Source organism: Melospiza melodia, chromosome 5, assembly GCF_035770615.1.
Source record: "Melospiza melodia melodia isolate bMelMel2 chromosome 5, bMelMel2.pri, whole genome shotgun sequence".
In the NCBI taxonomy this organism is placed as follows: Eukaryota; Metazoa; Chordata; class Aves; order Passeriformes; family Passerellidae; genus Melospiza; species Melospiza melodia.
In genome coordinates, this window is record NC_086198.1 from 23143400 (window position 1) to 23169923 (window position 26524).

A 26524-nucleotide genomic window follows, 5' to 3' on the forward strand; every position below is an offset into this window, starting at 1 on the left:
TGTTTCATCATATTTGAAGCTTTTAAAAAGAGGGACATCACATTCTATTTGCAGACTGCAGTCAAAACTGGTTCCAGATCTTTCATAGGCAAGTGGGTAAAGACAAACGTGATATATGCAAGTGTACACAGCAATTTGTCTGGTATGTCTTAATCTCACTTCAATATGTAATTATGTCATTAGTTCCATTAATTTGACAAATTTACTGTTTTTTGAAGGCTACAAAATAAACTGCATACTAAATTGCCTTACTTTAACTGCTGTTACATCAAATACTGCTGTAATTCCCTTTACCATCGCTCAACATTTACCACCCTTTGGTTTTCACCAGGATGAGACTGACTGGAATCTGCTAATTTATTTCTATGCTTTCTAAGGTAGACCCAGTTCAGAAAAAAATAGAAGGAGGAAAAAAACTTTATATGAAGGAACTGAATATTACAAATGAGCGTTGTGCAGAAGAATTCTCAGCAGAGTGAACTATGCCTGTGTATATGCAGTGGGTTGGATGGATCTCCTCATTTCACATTTACCCTTGAACAGAGAAGTAGTTTAACTTTTTGGTCAAGAATCCTCTTACCTGGTACATTTTCCTCATCAACCTTTGTCTCTGTGGCGGGAGCTGAAGCACATTTTGAAAACTCAGGATAGCAGAGAATGCAAGGTTTGTTTTCCATAGGGCAGATGCTGTATGCAACACTTACAGTGTGAGGGCACACAAAGCCTGTGCAAACCTACTCCTTCTCCAGGAGACAGCGTTTCTTGTGTTGAGTCACAGCCTGCAAAGTCAGGGTTTGGGTGCCCTGGGGCAAATTGGGGCGCTGGCTATTGGTCTTGTTGAGCATTTAGGGCTGTTTGTTCCAAAGCCTTGTTGCTACCTTTGATTCAGTGTTTTACTGAATGATTTGCCTGTGGGAGAACATTTTGTCTGGAAATACTGTGAGTAACCATGAGAAATGCCTCACAAAGGAGGAGGAGATAGTCATAAGGTGATCTCCAGACAATTTCCTTAAGCAGCATTAGATTTTTATGCATGAAAAAAACCCTTTTACTCTTTTATTTTTTCCACTAGCAAACCTCTTAATTGCTTGATGTCTGCAATGTGCATGTCAGTGGTGGCAGATGGCACCATTACTTTGGTGCTAGAGCTGGGGTTCAGGGAGATGGGAAGAGCAAAGGTTTAGCCTGCTGCCATAAGATGTAAACAGCACTTTCAGATGAGCACCCAGCGATTTCTGTGTAGGTGTATGTTTTCCTGGTCAATTAGCAGATACATTCCTGTTCCTATCCACTGAGTGACTGGATGTCTACAGATGCCTGAAATTCAAAGAACTCTTCGACCAGTATGAATTTTGCACAGATGACTTAACAAATCTTAGAGCAGCAGCTCCCAAATTTTACTAAACTTCTCATCTGCCATGGAATTTCATCTAGGGCTCAGTTATAAAGGCTGCTGTGAAAAGCCATTATGCAGAGAAAATGAAAAAGTCCAATTAACCCTTGGTAACCCTGCCAGCAAACTTCTCAGAGTGCAGGAAGAGAAACAAAGTGCCCAAAGATTAATGACTTCTCCAGCATTTGTTAATGCAGCAGGTAGAGTTACAAAGTGTGTAGCTTAAGATTTCTAGGTTGTCTTTGCTCCCAGTGTTTTTGTGGTAATGGTTCTGCAGCTGCACATTTGCTGTACACACGTTCTGTACACATAAAGCTTCACTGGGAGGTTTGTGGAGTGAGCACTGAAGAAAAGCACAGGAAGAACTTTCCTGCATTGTTTCCTGCGCTGCTCAGACATCGGGATCATCAACAATATTCCAAGAGTGATGCAAGGCTTTTACCTTTTATGGCAGATCTGCTGTTAGAACATCCTGTTCTAGAATGTGAATGCCTCTGCACCCTGTAAGTGACTAATTATGCTTTGTCTTTTGGACAAGAGAACACTTCATGTTTCTTGAGCTAATAAGGAACAAATTGAAGAATTCAAGTTCGTCCAAGAGTACAAGGAGTCATGAATGAGATCTGAGAGGATAGGTTTGCTTCAGCAGTTTTCTCAAAATTGAAATAAGGTTTTGCAAGAAATACCAAGCTATCCAAAGCATCTTAACCTATAAACCAGGAAATACTGACATTATTCTGAGGAAAAGACTTAGTTCTGTAAAACTGATGGGAAAACAGAAAACCTGTGCATAAAGATCAATGTGAAGGAAGCCCATTGAGACAGCAGATTGGCAGCTGCAGCAAGTTTTATTTTTCACCTGAACTGAAGACTGTGGTGGGTTTTGTTGGGTTTTTTGGGGCATTTTTCATGTGGCTGCCACAATAGGCTGCAATCCTAATGTACCTTCAGGCAAATAAGTCCCTCCTGGAAAAACTGTCCTACTTGATTTTGTTTACACCTAATGGTGCTTTTGTTGTGTTTGAAAGGATGGCCTATTCTAAGACAAGAACTTCTGTTATTTGACTTACACACTCTGAAATTAACATTTCTATAACCCAACATTTGTTTTTTTCCCTTCTGACACTAATCAGATCATCTTTGGCAAATTTTACAGCTGATGATTTTGGGCAAGGACTGCAGTTTAGAATATAAACAAATTTTTAAAATGCCAGTGTACAAGTATTAAAGTATTAGCATTGTCCTGTCTTAGCACAGAATTTTAAAAATCAGACAAATAGCAGCAGCAGCTTTCCGTAGTGCTTCACCATATGTAAGTCAATAATTATTTTAACAAGTAAACAAACTCAGTCTCAACAAACTCTGTCTTGACAATGCCCCCATTTAAAGGTCAACAGGCTCATACAAGATCTGTACTCCCACACAGTGGACTGCTCACAGAAGGCATCTTTGCACTGACATAAGTCATGATACAGCAGAAAATCCACTGTAATGGTGAACTAAGTTGCCACCATCAGTAGTATTGGGCTGGCAGGCAGCAACAGCTTCTGATCTGTGGCTCCTAAAGCAGTTTGAAGCAATGGCAATAGCAGACTTTATCATCATAGCAAAGGGTGCTTCTCCTGCACTGATGGCCATAAACATCCCATAAACAGTTTAGGATGTGTAGAATGGTGCTTGGAAGGTCCTTAGGAAACCTGACAGACTAATGGCCCAAAAAATACTCCCAAGATAACAGATAAATCTTGAGAAGCACCTGACACCAGACAAAAATTCCTCAGGGGAGCAGTTGCTTTGCTTCCTGAGTGACTTTCTGCTATGTAGCTCCACTAAAGTGTGTACATAGCTGTCTCTGGGTAAAAAGCAGGGCTTGGCAAGAACTTCCAAAGAGAATATGAGTTGTAATAAAACCAAACCTGGGGTGAGATTAAATCACAGCATCCTCCTCATCGTCCCTTTCTAGAAGATTCATATTCTAGGTACCTCCAGCTCTGGGCCTACCATTTCCCAAGTGCCTGCTCCTCTGCTGCCATTAAAAAAATATGTATTTCATATATTTCTTATTGGAGGATGCGAAGTATCTGTTTGTTTTTCATGATCCAATTTAAATATGAATGGATAGGAAAAGCAGTTATGGTCAGTTTTCAGGGCAAAAGTGAACTTATTTTGATACAGATATTGCAGTAAGAAGTAGGTCTGTGACATTTATTTGCCCCCACATTTAACTAATCCAGCTGCCTTATTATGGAGCCAATCTAAGCTTGATTACCAAATGATTAATTATTTAGCTTTTGAGCAATAATCAAGCGCTTAAATACAGGCTGCATTGCATCAGAGCCACAGACAATTACAACATGGGCAGGATGAGTCATGGGCAGGTCAGCTCCGGAAAAATGGGGGAACATGTTGGAAGGACAGACAGAAATGAGGAGAAGAGTAATGGAGAAGTTAAGATCAGTGAAAATGGAAGAAAGAGATGAGGGAAGGAGAAAGTGAAGAACTGTATCTGCACAGGGGAGAGAGCAATGAGAAGCACAGCACAGCACCAGCAGCTGACCAGCCTAGGTGCCAGGACTGGACAAAACTGTGCTCAGCTCTGTTGTGTTTCCCCTCCCTGTCCCTGACAGAGGAACAGCCCCACAGGAGCACCCTCCACTGGGTCATGGCCAGGAGGATGAGTGAGGAGCTTGTGTTCCAAGGGAAGCCTGAGCACCAGTGAGAGCCTACAGGCATGGCAGGATGCCAGCAGTCATCACAGCCCTTAGGGGCTTGATGGAGTGGAAATTAATTAAAGGGATGGTCTTGCTTTTAATGCACACCACACTACTCAGCATCCAGCAGAGACCTGTATAAACACTGCAGTTCTTGTCACAAAAGCCAATGAAAACTAAAGTAGTATGAAAAGGAATTAATCCAATTCCTAAACCCTGTACAGATACTTTAGTGAGATCTTCCTAAAATGAGAAGAGAGACTGCAGATCAGCCTGAAGTCTCCTGTCAAGGTTCTCTTCGTGGCAAGTATATGTGCAGATTTCATTCCAGCATGCAATGCAAAAAGCCAATAAATAACCAACATAATCTGAAAAGCAAGAACCTGCTGATAAAAGTTCAATTTAAAGAGGAGTACAGGTTTAGTTATTCAAAAAGGAGGCTTTTTAAAAACCCTTTTCCACCTTCAGTCTAAATTTGGAACACCAGCATCCACCAGCTTTGTACTTCAGATGAGAGGCAAAGTAAGCGGGAACCGAACAGGAAAGGTCATATTTTGTGCATGCCTGAGAAATGACACTGCTTGCATGGTGACAGCAATAGATTTTCCTGCTTTTCCTTCTCAAAATGCATTTACTCAAGTGGGAGTTGGAAACGTCATTAAACAATATTGCTTTGAAAAACATGGAAAGCACATCTGTATGGATACACAAGGGTTTAAACTGACATAAATACCAAGCAGCCCCCAAAACGACAAGGGTGAGGGAAAAGCCAGCAAAGTGACACTAACATCCTTTCAGCCTGCACTGCCTTGGCTTTGCTGCTCTGTTTAATGGCTCCCCAATGGATGGTGTTTCATGCCTTGCCCCTGTGACCTTGGTTCTACCCAAACATCTCTCACACAGCAGCTTTTCACTTGCTCATCTGAAGTAGGGGCCTGGCAGGAGCCACCCTGCCTGCTCTGCTCATCTGCAGTCACACAAACCATGCCTTTCACCAAAACTCAGAAAGCTTCAGCGGGTTTAGTACCATACTTATGCACATGGGATTTTGGGCATCTTCTCCAACAGGTCAATGAGCAGAATTGGGCCAAAAGCACCACAGGAAGTCAGAGCAATCCACAGAAGCCCATATTCCTGAGTCTAAGGGTAAGACTGCTTAAACCCAGAGGTTTCTGTTTTGTTTGGAGCCCCTGAGAGCATGGCCTGGTTGTGGTTTCTGCAACTGGCAAAGTTTCTAGAGGCCACATCGAGGTCATGTGTCAGACCCCAACCTTACCTCCAGCAATCAAACAGTGTCCATCCAGTGTGAAGGCTCTTCTCATCCTCCCTTAGGATGAGCTGTGTAACAAAAATCCACTCCTCTCTTTTCCAGCTGGAGAAGGAAGACGCCCAGGTTGCACAGAAAATGCATTCTTCCTCATAACAGCCAAACTCAGACATACAGTAACAAATCTTCTGGGAAAACTGTTATTCTAAATCACAAAAGGAAAAAGATACTTTACAGCAGGTTCAAAAAATTTTGGTCATTGCATGAATTTTAGACAATAGCATTTCAAAGGCAAAGATTTTTTTTCCTTAATTTATCCAGACTGAAAACACAGCTTTGTAAGCCATTATACCTTCTCCTCAGATATGGAGGAGATGTACTATAAATATTTTCTTCCCTCCTGACTACTCTTTGTTATTTTCTTCTGTTGTAAAACAGTCTGAATATTTGCTGTACTTTCTGGTTCTCAAGAATAGCCTGCCCTGCACCCAAGAAGAAACAACAGATTTTTTAAATTATCTGCACAGCACATGTGTACTTTCTTTAAACCTCTTAGAATTGCACTCATTTGTAGCTTATTAACTCTATAATCAACAAAATCAGTGTATAAATATATATGTGCACTCTATCAGCTGTAAAAAAAATCAATGTTTACATTAATCCAAATTTTCCCCTGTTGCTAAGAAAAAAATCAAATAGCATTTTGAATACACAAGAAAGGAAGGAACATCTACCATTTACCATCTGTTATCCTTTAAAGAGTCCAGAGTTCAGTAATGATAGCAATAGATTTGCTGCCTCCTAACAAACAAACCCCAAGTCTCATTATAAATCAAAGCATAAATCCTTTTAGATATTATGGGATAACAAAATAAAGTCTGCTCTCATTTATTAATTCAAAATTGTATTAAGTCATGCAACTGTAGGTACACAAAACAAAGCTGTCTTTGTATATTTTAAATTGCAAACTCAGTTCTCTTTCAGAAAAGAATAACCAGGTCTTCAAGAAAGTCACTCAGCACTGAGGAGGATGTTCTTTGTAGACATTACTCATGTTTTCAGGGAATTAACATCAATTCCCTTGAATTCAGAAATGACCATATTCCTGAGAAACAGAACATGAGAGCTGACTACCACTCTGCCTGAAAGTTGACTGACAACATAATCTGTGTTCCTTAACTTTCAGAAAGATGCTTCCCTCCTTTAGTTGTCATCAAGGGTTTCTTAAAAAAAAAACAAAAACAATAAAACAAAACCCATAATAACACACTGGCTTTAATTTTTATTATAGTGACCCACAAAGTGAAACATCAGTCAAAGCTGGGATTTACAGATGACTTCTCCTGTATGTAAACACAGCAGCAAAAATATCTGTGGGTTTCTAGATGAAGCAATCCCAGTCTCACAGTTTCCCAACCTGAGCAGTGAGTGACAGTGTGTTTTGACAGCTATTGCTACAGACTGCCTTAGTCATGTTGACCCTGCCAGAGCTGCATCACCCCAGAGCATTCCTACTGGGGCCTCCAAAAGAGGCAGCTTAACTCCTTCATGGGGAGAGCCCTTAGCCCTGCTCTGGCTGCACTTTTGCTGTTTCCTGTTGTCAGGCATTGCTGTACATCCCTGTGTGCTCTGGGGGGACGTGGAGCAGGCTGACCACACTGGCACATCCAGCAGTCACACCTGCTGTCATCCCCTCTGCTCGTGATGGCCTGAAAGATGTGCTTCACATAAGCAAACATTGTTACACACCTCTGCAGCTTTGGAGCAGTGATGCTCAGGGCCCTGTGCACCACTTACCCAGAGTGCAGAACCAAGGCTCTTCTGATTTTCATAGCCAGAGAGCTTTCCTGTGAAACATTCAGGGGATACAGCTTGTCATCTCTGTGATTCTCAATGGAACAAAACATGGACTTGCCAGGACCTTGCTGCTCTCTGGTTGATGAACATGGGAAGTCTTCTGTGCAACAAGTCTATTACTGCTTCAATAACAGCCAGCAGAGCCTGCTTTCTCCTGGGGTACAGCAGCTCATGCTCATTGAACTCTCTTGATTCTGCTGTTCATCAGCATCCAAATTCATACTGAATTCCCAGTGTGCTAAAACTTAAGGAAAAAAACCCCAGCATCATGAGTACTATGTTCAGATGCAGGGAAAACAAACAAACAAACAAACAAAAAAGGCACAGAGGAGTTCTGGATGTCTTGTGCAACTGCAAAATTCATGTTGCAGGTCAGGACATAACATCTAGGACCTGGTACCTAATGTGATTCCCATACTGCATGCTAAACCACACAGCAATGTTCATCCTTTATGAAGCTGCCTTGCTAAACAGTTATGATTGCATAAGATTTCACCATTGGCCCCTTTTCATTAAGAACTAAAAATGCTCATGGAATAGACGTGTCATTCCAGCTGCCCTGTAAAGACATTTCTCCTGGATTTGAAAGCACTTTGCACGCTTCCAGTGGCCAATGTTCTCACTTTTCCACTACCACCTTTTTACATCACAAGATACTCTTAAAATGGATATAAATCTTAATGATATAAAGTGTAATGCAGATGAAAATTGGGTACGAAGCATTTAGCTATGGTCAGCACTTGCAGTTATGTACTTGGAAACAGCACCTTGGGAATGCAGAGATGTACAGTTGCCTCAGTGAACAGCACCAGGTTCCCACAAGCAGATTGTCACTGCCCTAAACAGAACTGTTTTCCCCAGATCCTGCCTTTGCTCCAAGGCTCCAGTTCCATTTCATACCCCGCAGGCAGCTTCTTCAAAACACAGAAAAACAGCAGTCCAAGCCTCCATGTAACTACGAAATTAGCAACAGGAAACTAAGACTGATTTCTTATCTCAAACTCCTTTACAGATATCCACGACACCTGCTTAGTTTGTCTACTCCTATACTTAAAATCTGGGGGCTTCTTCCTCATAACTGGCAGATTTTTTTTTTTAAATGCAAGCCACATCAGGTGAATTTGAATATCTTTTTAGGGTTTGTAGTGCAATGTGAAAGATATTTTGCCTCAAAGATGACTACCAAGTGAGATGCCTTATCATGATACAAGTTCTGAAATGAATCACTGCTTCTGAATTTGCCCAGTCTCTTGCTTCATGCCCCAGCTGCATCCTGCAGTATGAAATCTTCAGCAGTACTTCACTTAACCTTGGCAGTCACTTTGCTGGGAAGGAAAAAGTAGGATAGAGAAGGAAAAACTAATATTCCCCTGAAAAGTTTCTCTATATAAAGAATTCTGGACATATAGGAGTGTATTCAGCTTCTAGCATGAAGCCAGAAAACAGGAAGTGCACCCCTGGTTTCTGTGCTGTAGCTGCCTTCATGCAGTGCACTCTGATTACATCCTTACCCTTTTTTATTTTTAGTCCTTGCATTTCTTCACAGAAAGTGTTAAGTGCTATAACAATGCATATCCTCTGAGTGGTAAAACTACAGCTGTCACAGACTCCCACTGTTAATGGCTATGATTTAACTTTTGGTTGTTTTTTTCTTTTTTACTTTCCCCTTCAAGCTATCCCATTTGGCAAACTCCCTATTCTGGAAGTAGATGGAGTTATCATTCACCAGAGCCTGGCCATGGCAAGATACCTTGCCAGAGAAGCAGGTAATGTATCTCTGACTATTTTATTTCTCTCCTCTGAGCTCACATTTATTGTTCAGGTAAAAATCCATCCACAGTAAAAACAGAAACAAACCAACAGCCTGGCAAGCCTAACCATGCAGAAATCAACACTAGCATGGCAAAAATGAAACCAGTGCCTGGGATTTGGGCTGACTTCTCCAGCCACTACACTTTATCCACCTGTCCCTGCATGAAAGAAAGCACATACCTGTGGTTTCCCTAGGGAAAACTGCCCTGGCAGCCTTCAAGCTCAACTTTGCCCTGCCAGGCTCACCAGAGAGATGACCAGGAGGAGGAGGTTTTTGGAAGCATTAGAGATTATCACAGCAGGCAGAGAACTCTGAAGCAGATTTAGACAACAATTCTGGGCTAGCAGAGAGATTAGAGGAGATGTTGACATCACTTGCATCTTTAAATACTTGCATGCTGTGCAAGTACACAACCAGTTAGATGAAATGATAGGAGACTTAGTGATGCAAGTAATCAAAGAGAGTGGCCAGGCTTTGCTTCAGGTCAAAGAGCTGTCATTCAACACCATCTGCAAAACTGGTCTGGCTGAAGGCAGATGTGCCCATGGCATGCTGGGCATCAGCAAATTGAAAAGGGGGGCTGGGAAGCAAGTACCATTCTACTTTTTTTTACACTGTGAGCAAATGGATGTAGCCTGCCTTTCATAATATCTCCCATTTTCTAACTGAGGAAGGAAGCAGAAGTTCATAGCATTATTCTTCAAGGCACTAACACAACACATTTCAAGAGTGTCTGCAATACTCTGTCCCAGCCCATTTCCTTCAGCTTTGGTACAACCTACTCCTTGCAAGAGAGGAGAATGAGGAAAGCCCACCTGGTGATAATAAACAGTGGGAAAACCTGCCTTCCACCCAAGATTCCTGCCTCCCTGGCTCCTGTAGGGAGGCTGATCTGGAACCATGCTCCTTTTTCCAGTCTGAAGTTCAGATTTTTTTCAATTGACTTGCACCAGTGACAATGGCTTGGGATCTGGAGCACATTTCGACCATGATGGGCTCTTCCCAGAATTAGGTCAGCTATAGCTAAAAAAAAGCCATTCATGGAAGGGAAAACATATCTTTTCAACTTCATAGTGAAAACTTGCTAGTTCTGTCATTAAAATGAAGAAATGGCATTTTTAGGTGCCCGACACCAAGAGCTCATAGCTGAAGGATCACAGAACCTGAGGCCCAAGAGGAGAGGCACAGCCCTCACCTTCAAAAGCACAAAGTTTCAGTAAGGGAGATGACCTGTCAAAGGTAGGGCATGCAGTCTGTGACCTGAACCTGCCTGGAGGTGAAAGCATAGGTCTGTGAAGTGACAGCTAGGGAGAAAAAGTAGAGACATTAAGAGAACTGCAGGAAAGCCAAGGAACTACAGGGGAGAAAAGCAGATTTGTAAACAAAACAAAGCTTGGCTGAGGTCCCTGATTACAACAAAAGAATAAAAAGTAGGCGGAATGTCATGAAAACATTCTGAATGGGGCTGAGTGGGCAGAATATAGGGAAAGAGAAGCAGACTCTCACAAGTGCACTTTTGGAGAATGTGTTGACCAAAATGGAAAGACCATGAGATGGAGAAGGATGTGGAAAACTGGGATGGACAAAGATTAAAGGAAAGCAATTTGTGCTGACCCTTGCTGAATGTGTGGTGGAAAGCAGAGACGATACAGGAACAATGTTCAGGCTGGGGGCTCAGGTAATGGATAGAACAACTCAATACTTTGGGTGGCTGTACAAGGCTAGAACTGGAAAAAGCAAAGGTAGATACAATTGCACCTAGATGCAAAGAGTCAAATCCACATTGTTAGCTTCAAAAAGACCTGGAGAAAATGTATGTTTATGCAAATATTCACAATTTACCTTTGGGGCATCAAATATTCCTTCTGCTACTGTCTCTAATGTCCCTTCATGTGCTTGCTTCCCGCAGGTGTGGCAGGCCAGACGCCTGTGGAACAGGCTTTAGCTGATGCCATTGTGGACACCATCGATGATTTCATGACACTGTTCCCTTGGGCAGAGAAAAACCAGGACGTGAGAGTAAGCCAATCATTAATTAAACAAAGATGGCTTGTAAGCCATGATCCTGTATCTGAGCATCTGCTCTGGAGACACTGATGGGGGTCAGCCACTGGGTCCATCACCTCAGCTCAGCAAGGCTGAGCTGGTGGAGCTCTGTGGTTCTTCCTTGAGGCTGATCCCACCTCCTCCTTCAGCAGGTTGTTCTCACCCTTGTTAGAAACTCTGAGGCCATCAGCTTGAACCAAGGATGGGCCTACACCAAACTGCTCTTCAAAAGGGCAAAGACAGGACCCTTCCACCCCAGCTGGCACTGTGGAATTCCTCTCTCTTGTTGCAAGGAGCCTATGCTCAAATCTTTCTGCCAAATCTTTCTGCCAATAAGATAAATAGCCCTTTAGTGTTTCTGCATTTTGATTTCTTCTAGGTGTTCAGTAAGTATCAATGTTCAATAACATCACCTACCAGGGATGACTGCTTGTCAGGACAGCAGGCACTGCTAATCAGGGCAGGGAGCACAGCCCTCACCGTGCTTTTCAGATGTCACAGCTCACCTTGGTCCTCTGCAGTGCTTCTGACACCAGGCTGTGGTGCCATGGCTGCTTTAACACACAGTCACAGGCTTGTCCTACAGCATTTGGAGTTCCTTTGGCATCAGGCCAGCACCTCTCACCAGAATCCCAAAAGCAAGCACACAGATCAGTTTGCTGGGAGACAAAGGCAATGGATGATTTCACTCCAGCATTACAAAGGCTCTGCACAGCTCTGCCCCTAGCAGACAACCTGACCCTCTTGGGGAAATGGAGGTGTAACAACAGCTCTCACCATAAACTGCCAGTGAGCCACCTTCCATTTGTTCAAAAGCAACAATTCAGGTCATTATCTGAAATGCTTAATATGGTATCTTATTAGGGTTATTATTGTTAGAGTATCTTATTATTAGGTAATGAGATACCCATTATTAGGGTATCTTATTGCAGAGAACACAGAGTAAAAAATGGTGCTCCAAACCCATAATGAATAAAGAAACCATATGAAAGTACTCTGAAGTCTTGCAGGGGAAAACCTGAAATTTGGAGGTTTAGTACTTAAAAGTGTGAATTACTTACATGTCCAAGTGATTTCCTTAAGTTTCCTTGTTTGGGGAGGGTAAGCTGACTCATGAGTTTTAATCATTTCAGAAGAGGCACATTCCACCACATGTGCTGGTGGCAGAGTCAGCTCTGCTGCCCTTCCATGGGGAAGCTCCTGTTGTAACTCCTGCGTGTACCCAAGCACTTCTCCAAAAAAGGACCCAGATCGTGTCACCAGTGATTAATTTAAACGGGAAGAGCTGGCAGCCAACCCAAATGTGCCAGTCCTCACGTATGCATGCTAAATTATGTGCTGGGGCCAAGGATGGTCGGGAATCTCACTTTCCCACGCTCCCAACATTGTCCTTCCTCCCTCTCTCCTCCCGGATCCGCTGCCACCACCTTGTGGTCAAAAAGGCATCTCAGGTCGCACCAGGCCAGATTTAAGTTTTGATGTTTGTTTGAAGCCAAAACTCCTCCCCAAGCCTGACCAGTGCTCACAGGAACACACACCCAGGGAATGGTGAGAGGATGTGTTACCTCCATCTAGCCAGCAGCAAAGAGAAATCAAAGCAAACCAGGGGAGCAGAGCTGGAAGCTGCCCGTGGAAGTTCCCTCCGTGCCAGGCACAGACTCCCCCTTCACCCCACGTTCCCCAAAACACAGCTGGCATTGCAAAGCTTTGCACCCACCACTGCAGAGCTCCAGGGTTGAGAAGAGCAGGTTGTGCCACTCCAGAAGAGGGATCTTGGTTGTCCCCACCAGCTTCACATCTTGGCTGTGCACTCCTGTACTTGGGGAACGCTGTTACCATCACAATCACACAAAAGCTTGGGGGTTTCTTTGCAGGGTAAAACGGTGGGCAGGGGATCAGTTACCTAAAACAAAGGAAATACTACAACCCAGGGCACAGATATGAGATTTCTGGACTGCAAACTCCCAGCTGATACTTTCAGTCACCTCATCCAGTTACTAAGCTCTTAACGAAGCAAAAAATGATGTCAAATCTTTGATCATGCCTGTAGAAACACTGATTTTATTTCAGCCTGCATTTAGGTTTCTGCCTCATCTGATTTTCTTTTTTCACCTGTTAAAGCTGTAGAAATAATTCCATTCCTGTACACCAGTGCTTATTTACCCAAGCCTGAGTGTGTTCCTCCAAAATTAGGCCAAGCACAGTAACTGCAAAAACTGTGCCATGTGAGTTGACCAGATGATCACAACAGTCTGCAGTCTTAATTATTTCCATGCAGGTGAGAAAAGAGAATCAGAAACAATTTTCCTCACCAAAGGAAACAGCTTAGCCCTTTTAAAAGCAGCCTTAAGGCTTTCTGCTATGGGGAACAGCCTGTAGAGAACCACCGCCATAACCTCACTAAGGCCGGAGCCTTTAGCTCATCCTTTAAAAACAAGTTTTAGCCACCTCAAATCTTACTGCTGTAGGGACAAAAAAGCAAAATAACATGAACATTAAAGCTCAAAGATAAATCAACCCCACCAAAAGCTCAAAACCCAAGTTCCACATCTCCCATAAGAAGGGTTGATAAGCAAAGATAACTGACCAGCATCTGACTGATTGCGTGGAAAGACTGAGCACAAGGGATTCTGGAAATTTGAGAGTCTGCACACTAGAAAAGATGACATTCAAAAGAGTCGCTTAAAAATTGCTATGAGACATTAGGAATCTGTCTTGCAGCTGGATTCTTCCCAGACCTATGGCTGAGCTCCTGCCTTGCCATGGCTGCGTGCTTTTCTGTTAGCACATCACCACAAATATCACGTCAGCATCAAGGAGCACTCAGGTGTTCATTAAGGAATTGGCTTTAAGTCATGGCTCAGCAAGCCATGAATGCCATGTTTTGGTATCTAACCCTAATCTTTTTCATATTTCAGCTTTCTTTTTCATAAATAATAAAACCTAAAAAATTCAGTTTTGCTGACTGCTGTGCATCTGTGTTTTGCTCTTCCACCAGAAAAAAGCATTTGATGATATCCTCACCAACAAAGCACCTGAGCTACTGAAAGATTTGGATACTTTCTTAGGGGATAAGCAGTGGCTGGTGGGGAATTCTGTAAGTATAATTTTTGTTTCTCCCATTCCCATCAGATTGCCAGAAAACTCAAGTAATGGCCTATTGCTGAATTTCTGGGTTTCATGTCAGGCCATGAAGGAACTCTCCCCACACTCTGAGCCCTTTATTCTTACCAATACACAACTGGTCGCTTAATTGCAAAGTGAAAATTGTTTTCCACAATATTAGAAAAGTGAGGCAAAACAGGACTAGGATCTGCATTTTCTAAAGCAGAAAATGCATGTTCATAAGTACGTTGACACAAAACATTTTAAATGCCCTTCTTTGAACCTGTGAACATAAATTCATGACTACACAGAATCCTGTTTATCATCACTGACTTACTTATAAGGCAATACAAAAAAACCTCTGTATAAACATTGTACCTTTTTTACCCCAAACTTCTTTCTGCAGCAGTTTCAGCAGGAAAGACTAATATTGTAACACAACTAATATTTGTAGCCAGGACTTGATTTGAACCAATATTTACTGAAGTCAAGCCTTGCCTTGGAACCTAACTACTAGCCCTGTAATAATGGGCTTTAAAAAAACCCCAACCCCAAAAGAAAAACTTTAAACAGATAAATTCAGTTTTTGGGAATTTGTCCTGGCTTTTGAGATAACCAAATAAAGTTTACTGTTTTCTGTCCCATTTCCACTAGGTAACGTGGGCTGATTTCTACTGGGATGTGTGCAGTACAACACTTCTGTCCTGTAAGCCTGACCTGGCAGACAAATACCCCAGGCTTTTGGCTCTCAAGGAGAGAGTGCAAGCACTGCCAGCAATTGCAGCCTGGATCCAGAAAAGGCCAAAGAGTGTAATGTAGATCAGCTGCTCAGAGAAACAAATGCTTGTTTAGTTTTCAATGTGACAAACATCCTAAGTTATTAACTTCTAAATCATTTAAATTAACTTCAGATGGCTGTGCTGTATCAAATCAAAATCTACCACTTGTATCCACTTGCAAGAGAATCTAAAATACTGATTTAATAGAGAAATAAATATTGATTCACAGAAGTGTGGTTGCAGTCACATTCTCCCTCTACTAACACAGTGCTTCATCAAACCAAATCGTGTTTTGTGCACTCTTAAAAGGGAAAAAAATATTAATACCCCTTCATGGAGAAGTGCAATCTCAACAACATTTTGCCTACTGCAGTCTTCCAGTCTAGAAGAAATCAAGTTAAAAGGAGAGGGCACATGTGTGGAACACTAAGCAAAAAAAAAAAAAAAAAAAAAAAAAAAATAGAGAAGTAAGAAGAGCCACTTCATCAGTAAAATTCAATGGCCTAAAAAAAGTGCTTGAGAAGCTTGAGGTTTATGCTGTGCTGCCCCTGAAAACAAACAAATAAAAACCTCCAAAACAAGCCAAAAAGCAGTTGCCCAGCTGAGCTGGTGCCCACACCAGCAGCAGTTCTCCATAAACACACCAGCTGCAAAAACATTTAACAACTTGGTACCTATGCCAATAAGTAGGAGAGACAAACTGGGGCTCAGTGGTGGCAGCCAGGTTTAGAACAAATGAAGGGTTTGCTCTTCCAGGACTGGAGAAAAGGCAGGTGGAAATCTTGGCAATGTGGACTGCTGTAGATGAAAGTGGTTTACACAAACTCAAGGGGAGACAAGTGCTTGTGAGAGGTCTCCATTGTGTGGTGTAAGCAGAGAAACCACAACAAACTTGGGCAACACTCCATGCTGGAAATCGCCACTGTTGGGAAAGTGTTTCCCTTCACATTTACTTTCCCCTCCCACCTCAAGTATTATTTCATTGCATCGTGAGTGATGCCAAACAACCCCTCAGACAACTCGGGTATTGTCAGAGCAGAAAGAAACAACCTTTACTCATTCCCATCTTCACCTGCTTTGCAACTCCCTGTGTGCTTTGCTCTGGCTCTTCATACACTTTTCCTTCTTTAGCTCCCAAAACTCCTCTCTTCTTCAGCAACTGACTCCAGAGAGTGGCTCTGTGTTCTTTTCCCTCTGTACATCTTTCCCAGTCAGAAAACCAGAACCACAGAATAGTTGAAGTGACCTCTGGAGGTCATCTGGTCCAAGCCCCTGCTCACACAGGGCCACCCAGAGCCAGCTGCCCAGGACTGCATCCAGTTAGTTCTTGGCTATCTCCAAGGGTGGTGGCCCTGCCATCTCCTGAGACCCCAGCTACAAACCGTAGGAACAGTTACAAGGAGCAAAGGCAGAGTTCCACAGCACCTGCAGACAGATACTGACCCCAAGGGTAACCACTGCTCCTCCAGAGCTCAAAACAAAAATCCCAGACACATCCAGAACACCACACAACCCACCCTGAAGGGCAGGGATCTTGTTTCAATCCACACTTGAACTAAGCAAGTGAGAACATGCAGGTACAACTGGATAAGATTTGGGTTAGCATCGTGCTCAACAGAAACACACATCCTAATTAGCTGTAGCATTAAACACCAGTGGTTCTCTGTTAAATCCCGCTATTTAGCTCAGCAGAACCAGTGGAAATAAAGAAGCATGGAAAACTGTTTCTTACCCATATCCCTTCTCAAACAATAGACTACATCCTCACCTTGTTTCAGTTGTGCATTTTGGAACAGACAGCACAGCCACAGAACATTTCTAGGAAAAGCCAAGCAGTTTAGTCCAGACTTGGAAAACAAGTTTTGGAAAAGCTTTAATTTCCCCACCATTTTGAATTTGCAGAAATCATGTACAGTTGACCACAATACCCACAGACTTGACCAAACCATTTGGCAGGAGTTCTGTTTTTACAATCAATACCCTCACACCACTGTAATTAGAGTATAATGACACACTGGTAATTAACTACTGCTGGACAAAGCCAGGTCAGTTCAATTGGAACATTCCAGCTGGTTTGAGAGCTAATTGATTTTTAACATGCACATTATCATCCCTCACCTGCCCCAAACCACTGCAACCACAAAAACATTTTGTCAATCTATGGAATTTTATTGGAACAAGTTGATACAAAATCAGTACGGTACATCAAATGAACCAAAACAAGCAGAAACAGACTCGAGCATTGTCAAATAAGGCACGTATAAAAAAATCTACACACAGAATCCAGTGAAACAGACAGTTTATATATATATATATATTTGGAGGTAGAAATAATTACAAAAATACTCACAAATCTTAAGCAGTAGCAGATTTGTTAAAACAATTACTACTTCGGTCCCCATTTTCAAAATTGATCTGTAAAACCTTTATTTAGCGTCTGAGGTTGGCACATTTGGGTCATTTATGCTTTTAAGCATCAAAAGAATGCTATTGGTGTTAAAAATTTTCAATATCATGAGCAATAAAACAAAGAAACTACAAAAAGTTATAAACGTTCATAAAACTCCTGGTCAACAGTAATGTAAGAGTCCTTGGGGTATCTCATCACATTTCTTCCTTGAATTTCACAACATATTTACATTTTAGAGACCCAATGAAGCTTTTAATAGCGTGGCTATATCTGCTGGAATGGTTCCTTCTTCTCCTGAGGAATAAAGAGAAGCATTAGTACAGCTTATAATATTTTGCATAGATAAAAGCCTACATCCCCCAAAATAGTAAAAAAATCCTCTGCTTGTAGGACTTGGTTGCTGATTTCTGGGTCAGACTCAGAGGGCATCTCCTGTCAAATCAACAACAGCCAGCAAAAATACATCTTTCTAGTTAAACATAAAAAGCCCCAAACAAAAAAAGGCCTGTCTGCATGAAGAACATTCTTTTTTTCAGAGTAACATATTGCAGCTTTAATAAGTGGTCATCATTATGTGCAAGACACCCACCTGATTCTGCTGCAGTCATATCTTGTTCTAACTTCAATTTCTGTTGGCTGATTTTGAGCATGGTTTCTTCAATAGTCCCCTTACTGATGAGCTTTATGACTTGTACTTCTCTGAAAAACGACAAAAAAATCCATTTGACTGGTTTGGATTAATGTAAAAGAGAAGGATGCTATGACTTGGCCCAGCTGGCTGGAGCTTAAAGCAAGGATGGGGAAATGAATCAGAGGGCAATATAAAGAGCTTCTAGATTTTTCTCTGGAATAACTGTGCTCTGTATTGCCAGAAAACGCGTTTTCTCCAGCACTCCCAGCCACTGCAAATATCTGGACAGTCACAAAAATATCCATTAATATAAACAAGTCCAATTCCCCCTATTTCTCTTTTACTGTTGAATACAGTTGAAATTCCATACATTCTATGGTTTCACTCTCTAGGATATGGTGACACTTAAAAGCTTAGAAGTCTCCTGGAGAGAACAAACAGCTTGGCTAATTAGTCCCAAAGAATTCAGATCTACCTTGGAATAGGTCTCAGCACCAGAAATTTAAGAATTATGCACAGTTTGAAAGTTATAGTGAACTAGGAAAAGGAAGAAAGTGTAAATAAAGGTCTGTTCTGCCAGCAACATGGACTAAGACTATTACAGTTCCTAGCTCCCACACAACCCACAGCTGCTCTACACAAGTCTCTGCTCAGAACTTTTAATGATAAATATTGTCCTTTTAGCCTCCTTTGAGAGCTCTCCTCCAAGGAAAACCAAGCACTGTAATTTGAAGAAGTCTTACCGTGTCTGCCCCACTCTGTGGCACCGGTCTTCGGCCTGCTTATCGTTGTAAGGGTTGCAGTCAATGTCGTGAAGGATAACAACATTGGCCGAGGTCAGATTAATGCCCAGGCCCCCAGCTTTGGTGGACAGAAGGAATACAAATATACCCATGTCTGTATTGAACTCATCTATCAGATGTATCCTGCAGAACACAAGACACCATGCATCAGGCCTTGGAAAACACTCCACACCGGCTCCAGAGCTGAACACAGAAGTTGGGATGGTCTTTTGGAAGATAGGACAGTGGCACTGCACAACAGCTCCAAAGTACAGATGTTATGCACCAGGAAAAAGGGTACCAACAGTCTTCTGCAGTGACCAGAGAAATACAGTGACAGATGGATAGCAAAGAGTGAAAAGAGGGTTTGAAAAAGATTTTTGATGATCACAGAACACAAAGAGTCAGTGAGAGGACAATGCAAGACTGAAATGAAATGAATGGGGAGGCAGGGGATGAATTTCGCTTCATGACAATCTCTTGTACTAACTGCACATGCAAGGGCAGAAACAGGTATCAGCTCTACATGGGCAGTTACACCACAGCAAGCATGACAGTTTTTTGAAATGAAGGAAAAAGCATCCAAAAAAAAATCTTCAAAAATTTTGTCTTTTAAAAAGAAAGAAAACCAGTTCAGCTCAAACAAGAAAAGCATTGAAACATTTTCAGCTGCAGGGACAGACAGAATGGTTCCTAGAGAAACAAAGGAATGTATCTGCCTATTGTGAAAGAGATATACTCTACTTCCAAGGAATAGCCACAGGAGTTATGACAGGCTGACACAGAAATCAAATACAACAGGAACTGCTGAAGACACATATTTTTCATTTCCATGGCTAAGACTGTTAACCCCACCACCTAAACCTCATCTTTCAGCCTCACCCTTACTAAGGTGATCTGAAATTCAACATTAAACACCTTCTGTGGTCAGTGTCCAGTGAGCAGAGACTTCTGTACTGGAAAACAAAGGTAAGGATCCAAAGTCACCTCCCCCTCTCCAACACATTCTCTCCTTTTTGCCAAGAGTCACATACCTCTCTGAAATTTGTGTTTTTCCATCCAGCCTAATGTATCTATGTTGCCAGTGTTTTAGAAAAACTTCCAAGATGTCCAGCATCATAGTGAACTGGCTGAACAACACAACTCTGTCACCCTGAAAAGGACAAAGCAAAGCAAAAATTTTGAAACGTGTCAACTATGAAGCATAAGAATTCTTTATTGATGCAAATATGTCATTTTACTGTCACAGAATCCCTGTTTTCCAAAATAAAAGACTAAGCTGAATATCATCAAGTCAGAATTGACTTGCAGTGCAGATTCCATATCCAGTAGTTCTGCTGCATTAATTCACTGTCTGCTATTGCAGTAATATTTTAATTACTTTGTACTTAGGTGGCTCAAAAAAATCACATATCCAATGCATAAGCAACAGATCACTTAATGCATAAACATCAAAATACTTTCATTCAAAACTTAAATTTAAATATTTCATGTAATACACAGAGTAGCCCTATTTTGTCTGAAATAGTCAGATCCACAGCACCCCCCTGCTCAAATTCAGGATACTCTGAAGCAATATGGGCACACAGTTATTTGCAAAATAAACCTATTTGAATCTCTGGGCAGGCCTTCAAGCAGGGACCTCCTCCTCCCTTTCCACGCAACACTCACATGATTATTCTAATGTAATACAGTTATTCAATTGCCAAGAGAACGTCCAAATCCATGAGGTGTGAAAATTATGCAAGACCCCATATATTAATAGAGTAGTTAACTTGGGATGAATACTCTGAAACCTAGTAAACTGGGAAAATTTATTTCAGCTGTCTCTAAAGTGATGTGCATACTCAGGGCTGCACATTAAAAGCTGCAAGTGTAGCTTCTCAATTCTGCACATGCACTAAGTTACACTGTCAAACTCCACAGCAAAGCAACTGGGTTGCATAGAGAGCTGGCAGATATTAATTTAACCAGTTATTTAGAGACACTCTTTGGACAAGAAAAAGCTTCAGCCATCTGTAATACCTTCTCTTTGAGGTCAGAGAGAATGTGTTCCAATGCTCTAAACTTTCCAGAGTCCAGGATCTGATCCACATCTAACATGAAGTCATTGATGTGAGAATATTGCTTACAAAGCACGTGCAGCTCAAAATCTGTCATTACTGCCATATCTTCAAAGATAAGGTCAGGGTTAGCATCACAATGTGTGGGTTCCTATTAGCAAAAACAAAGGGAAATAATGCAATACACAACCTCACCAGAGAACTAAAAACAAAACCACCACACAATAACATCCATAACTTTTGCAAGAAGAAAGTAGCACACCTAGACATGGACAAATGCTAGAGCTTGCCTCATGCAAGCAATGAAAGAGGAAATCTCAACTTCAGGTTTATAGGAGAGGATAATTACTTCACAGTTTAGCTCTCAGAAGCACTTATACTGCCAAAAACTTAAGAAGGATATGCTAAACCTTCATAACAATTACCTATTTCCCAAGCCCTATGACCTTTTACCCCTTTTATCAGACCTCTTCCCCTGAAGACACATTCCCTAAAAGGGAGGTCCAATCCTTGGATAGATGGTAGAAGACATGGAAAGCCCAGCCCAAGAGGTAGGGTGGGTAGAGGGATGTCATGCCTGGAAGAAAGAAGAAAAAAAAGCCACATCTGGACAGTATGATGGTATGGGAGTAAAAAGGGATAAAAATCTTTCAATGGGTCACTTCTTGCTTCCTCAAGCTTGTCTGGGGGGGTTTCACTTTAAAACAAAGCTGAAGAATATTCAAAGCCAGCTGCAACTTTTTTAGAACACCTGCTGCATGCTGAGATTTTTTTTTATATTTTAAACATTACCAACAATTTTCCCAAGCTCCTCAGCTACTAACCCCATACAAATTAAAAAAAAAATCCTTAACAGATCAAACTTAGGCCTTCCCTATTTTACTTCTGTACTACTCAGTTCTTGCTACTTAGAAAGCTACTAGACTCAAGTGCCCACCTAAAATTTTTTCCATAAACACTTCGGGTTTAAATTCTGGCGTGGAAGGAAGAGGTGCTAAGGCAGAGTTTATGAAAAGGAGATAATTGCAGACCCACAACTGTTCTCTCCATTCTGATGATACAAAAACCAGTGTTAAATACCTACAGAGCTTGATTAGAGCACTGAATAGATGCAGAGAAATAAAAAGCAGCAACAATGAATGAAGTATGGCAAAGACACATTTTTCACCAGAAGCCTGACAACAAAACACACAAAGAAACAAGTGTGCACTAGAAATTCTGAGCAATAAAGGATTGCTTCTGAATCTCATCCCCTTACCTTGAGCATGAGGGTGGACATTGTCCTGAGCTTTTCATTTGTGTAGTACTGACGATGCAAAAGTGGGTGATTGGCCATTTTTCTAAGTTGCATCATTGCATTTCCCATATCAGAGTTTTTCTCTGTAAACAAAGAAGGCATCTTTGAGCTACTATAGAAAAGAACCATCTGAAACACTTACTTTTCTCAGCAGAGCTTTGTTTGCAAGAACTCAGTTTGAAAATTCACCTATTACCTGAACTTCAAACAAATTCATAGAAGGGATATAGACAGTTCATGAGCATTAGACATTTCTACAAAGCAAAGACTGTAGTCATGTTCAACATATGTCTCAGCATGACAAAATCCACCAAAAGAAAATGAGGCCCTTACATACCATTACTGTTAATGGTTTTCTTGAGCTTGTTTAAAAGAGCCAAGTAGAGTTGTTCCTGTTTATCAGACATGGCACACAGTTCAATGAGATCTTTTTTGGGAGGTAGTTGTTTAAGGACCTGACAAAACAAAATGATACCAGATAAAATCTGTATTGTCCTGAACCATCAGTAATTCTGCACTGTCTTGTAGCTGTTATGATAATCTGGTAATTCTCCTCATCCCAGCTCCTTTCACTGCTTACAACTTCATTAACTCAGGCAGAAATTCAACCCAGGTTTGACCTAGATTATACATGAACGCCCCCATCAAGTAACATGGTCTGCACACTCCAGAACTGCATGAAATAATATTTATTACATGCAGCACTGGGGATCTACTCTCCTGCTACTCAGTGTTACCCCCTTCAGGCCACCAAAGTCTGCAAGTGCCCATTAACATTTTCTAAGATCAGTAAGTAATTTCATTTCATATTGTGGTGTTGGGTCTCAGAGATGATCAGGCTTTTTGATAACTCAAACCCACTATTCTAAAGATAAAATGTTACCTCATCTTTAACTCTTCTCAAGATGAATGGCTTTATTATCTGCTTTGCATGTGCAATTCTCTCCTTCTCATATATGCTTTGTTCTTCAGCACTCTTCTAAGGAAAACATTGAAAGAATTCAATTGCAGAGTGAAGTTTTCAGCTGTAACACCACCATCCTAACTTCTCTAACTTGATGAAAACCCCAGCCAAAACAGACATACTTGACCTGACCATTAGTACTCCAAGACATCTTATTTCAGGATATTTTAATTTAAAAGGCTTACTCAATTATTTCATTTTCTAGATTTTCATAATCACATGACCTTTTTCCATAAGATACCAATAAAACAGAAGCTACACAGCAATAGCAGTCTTCTGGCAAAAAGAAGTTATTTTCAAGAAGAGAATTCATGGTACTCACTGTTTTTGAAGAGAACATTCTTCGAATTTCACTTGTGCTACTGCTGAACATATGGGGCATGACAAAATTCAGGAGGGACATCAATTCCAACAGATTATTTTGAACTGGAGTCCCCGTTAGCAGCAAGCGATTCTTGGCCTGTTTGTCCAAAGTGCAAAGAGCAAGGAGAAACATTTGTCAAATGGGCTAGAAAATATTATTAGCAAAAAAACACAGCTATGGAGAAGTGAGAAAATAAACTTAGTTTAAATGATAACTATTAAAACTTATAATATATTTGGAACTCATGGAATAATTTCCTTGTTAAGTCAACAAAACTGTTTACAGATCTGTGGGGAACTGTGCACCAATTTAAGACAATTAAAAAAGCATTCCTGGATCTATTAGGCTTCTTCTTGATTGTTCTGTTTGGGCTTTGTTTTGGTTATTGTTGTTGGGTTTTGTTTTGTTGTCTGGGGTATTTTTTTCTTCCTCCTGATGACTGTGCTAATTGCTGCTCCCATATCAAGTTCTCTAATGTCATACAGTACTTAAGCACAAGTTTTGAATTGCAAGTACAAGCACGTTTTATTGCTTAAAGATTAGCTTTTTAAAAAGGCTATTGATGAAAACATGAACTTGAAAAATAAGTTGCAGTAGTCCTATCAGAGCAGGTCCTGAAGTACTACAAGGTTTCAGCACAAATAATCAGAACAGCATCTTTAAAATCTTCACTACTATGGGATGTAATGGGGAATTTGCTTAATACTGAAACTCAGGCACTACCATCATTGTAAGGATGGTACAGGAAATTTATTTCATTTCTTTGGGAGCTTTTGTCCCAGAAGTGATCACAGTGCAGGATCTACTCCTTAGACCACACCAACACTTAAATCCACTTGCATACTCTAGTTCCTCTAAAGTTAGGTGTATTTGAACATTACAGCTAATATTCCATTTTCCCCCTGCTTGTAACTACCAAACAGAAAAGCCAGGAGCTGTCCCCTCTAAGCCAGCCATAACCAAACCTCTTACATTAATTGTCATGAGGTGCTGGTAGCGGATGGAGCTCATGTTCTTAAGCATGTGACCTTCATCAAAAATTGCATAGTTAAGCTTCAGCCTGCGGAACAGTCCTCGATCTTCTGAGCTGCTGATTGCAGAGTTGTATCTGTCAGAGACAAATATCACCTGCACTTAGTCTCTCTCTGAAAATGAATGCACTGTTATCACAATCAAATTAAATTCTCTAATATTGATAACAGTTATGGAGAAAGTAAATGAGGGGCAGTAGAACTGCCTGGAAGTAACCAATCACAACAGAGTTCATTACTGGCAAATTATTTCAGTTTACTTGATGAGCCAATGCTCTCAGTAACATTTCCTAAAAGTCTGCTGAAGTCTATTACAATGTAATATTATCTCTAATACACATGCTGACAGACAGATATCTAAAGCACCTATGACACAGTATCTCTTACATAATCCTAAAACCCTAGTTAACCATTATGCGAAACCCAGCTCCTAAAATTGTCTGGTTTTCTGTACCACTAGAGGTCAGCAGGCCCTCACTAAAGCTCCCTGTTTGTGGTGTTTTAACAGCACTTACGTAGTCACAATCACGTTGAAATCAACGACTTTATTGTGAATGTCCAACCTGAGATGTTTCCTATCTTCTTGGGATCCTAAAGAAGGACAAATCATAAATGATTACAATTAAATATATTTATATACGTTAATTGTTATATGTAACAATTAAAAACACTGCAGAGAAATCACTCATCAATAAATCTGTGTACTTCAACAACTGTCTTAAAACAACACTGCCATGAGCAATTCATCTTTTCTTACACTGGCCATGTAAGCAACTGCATTACTGGATTAAGTTCTTAACTAGATTCCTCACCATAGTAAAAGAGGACATTCAGTTCAGGACACCACAGATGAACTTCTCTTATCCAGTTATCTGTAAGACAACATTAAAACAAAACCCAAGTAATTTATAATTTATTATGTCTTGCTGTTTCACACCTCAGCATCAACCCAAACATCTGATTTTAATGCAAATCCCTTTAAATTCTCCTGAAGGTTAAGACACATTCTGCCTTAAAACTGGAAAACTGCTAAGTAAGAAGCTGAATCAACCCCAACTGGGCTTTAGTAGCTCAACCAGCTCGCACTTTAAACTCCTGCAGGAACAGGCCCTGCACGGTCTGTAACCACTGCGTGAAATAAATACAATGTGTAACTTTGCAGCTTGGTTTCTTCCCTAGACAGTTAAATCCCCAGAAAGCAAATCCCTTAATCTGTCAGTACTTGCCTGCAGAAGTATGTCACCAGGAGAGACAGTGCCTCTGGGAGCAGGCAGAGGCCTGACATCCCTGCTGTGCAGCTCCAGGTGTGCAGCAGCACAGCAGCCACAAGCAGCACTGCTGTGCCCAAGGGGAAGCTGCCTGACAGCCAACACAAGTGCTGACCCCAAACCCCAGCAGAAAGGGGATTCTGCTAAATGCCACTTGGGAAGGGGAGGGACCCAGCTCAGGGGTGAGAAGACACCTCTGGAATAGTGTCAGGAAAACTCCAGGAGACTGCACTGCCCAGGCATTTCCAACCTGTCTCTACAACTGGGACTCAGACTGACTTCACAAAAGCACCTTTGTTCAGGTACTACGTACACCTCAGGTTTTAAGTGATATATGCATTATTAAGAGCTGTTTTTAAAAGCAGGTTCCAGTGGAGTTTGAAACCACACTAAAAATGAGGATTTCAAACTTAAGCTGTACAACTGGGGACTTTTCTGATGCATCAAGAGCAATTTTTGAAGCCCAGGTAAGTATTTTATATTAAAAGCAGCATTTATTTTCTAAATGTAACAAGTAACAACTTGTTACTTCCTTCATCATTCAATAAATCCAAATTTTACTCCATCAAGAACCATTTTCTGCTCAACCTCATCCACTTTGCTAACATTTGATTCCACCCCACTCTCTCCAATTTCAACTGAGGCCATACAACCATCAGAACACACAAGTAAAAGACAGCTTCATCATTTCAGGATTTTCATCTGCTTTGACAGATGCTGTGCAGTAAAGACTAAAAAAAAAA

At 41.2% G+C, this 26524-nt stretch overlaps 2 protein-coding genes across 6 annotated transcripts in view; one reads left to right on the plus strand and one right to left on the minus strand.

Annotated features, from left to right (window-relative positions):
* HPGDS (hematopoietic prostaglandin D synthase) overlaps nucleotides 1–15202 on the plus strand; it is a 29510-nt gene extending 14308 nt beyond the window's left edge. For both annotated transcript variants that reach the window (XM_063156610.1, XM_063156609.1), the window contains exons 3-6: nucleotides 8902–8994; nucleotides 10951–11060; nucleotides 14086–14184; nucleotides 14847–15202. In XM_063156610.1, coding sequence (XP_063012680.1) covers nucleotides 8902–8994; nucleotides 10951–11060; nucleotides 14086–14184; nucleotides 14847–15011 — 467 coding nt within the window. In that variant the 3' untranslated portion in view covers nucleotides 15012–15202. The remainder of the gene's footprint in view (nucleotides 1–8901; nucleotides 8995–10950; nucleotides 11061–14085; nucleotides 14185–14846) is intronic.
* Nucleotides 15203–17119: 1917 nt separating this feature from the next.
* Nucleotides 17120–26524, minus strand: part of SMARCAD1 (SWI/SNF-related, matrix-associated actin-dependent regulator of chromatin, subfamily a, containing DEAD/H box 1) — a 40291-nt gene continuing 30886 nt past the window's right edge. For 3 of the 4 annotated variants that reach the window (XM_063156607.1, XM_063156605.1, XM_063156608.1), the window contains 12 exons: nucleotides 25326–25385; nucleotides 25029–25104; nucleotides 24455–24590; nucleotides 23441–23578; nucleotides 23038–23133; nucleotides 22492–22609; nucleotides 22116–22237; nucleotides 20820–21008; nucleotides 19829–19947; nucleotides 18756–18938; nucleotides 17971–18080; nucleotides 17120–17675 (listed from right to left, as the gene is read on the minus strand). In XM_063156607.1, the coding sequence (XP_063012677.1) occupies nucleotides 17614–17675; nucleotides 17971–18080; nucleotides 18756–18938; nucleotides 19829–19947; nucleotides 20820–21008; nucleotides 22116–22237; nucleotides 22492–22609; nucleotides 23038–23133; nucleotides 23441–23578; nucleotides 24455–24590; nucleotides 25029–25104; nucleotides 25326–25385 (1409 nt within the window). In that variant the 3' untranslated portion in view covers nucleotides 17120–17613. The remainder of the gene's footprint in view (nucleotides 17676–17970; nucleotides 18081–18755; nucleotides 18939–19828; nucleotides 19948–20819; nucleotides 21009–22115; nucleotides 22238–22491; nucleotides 22610–23037; nucleotides 23134–23440; nucleotides 23579–24454; nucleotides 24591–25028; nucleotides 25105–25325; nucleotides 25386–26524) is intronic. The other variant, XM_063156606.1, reaches the window with a different exon arrangement.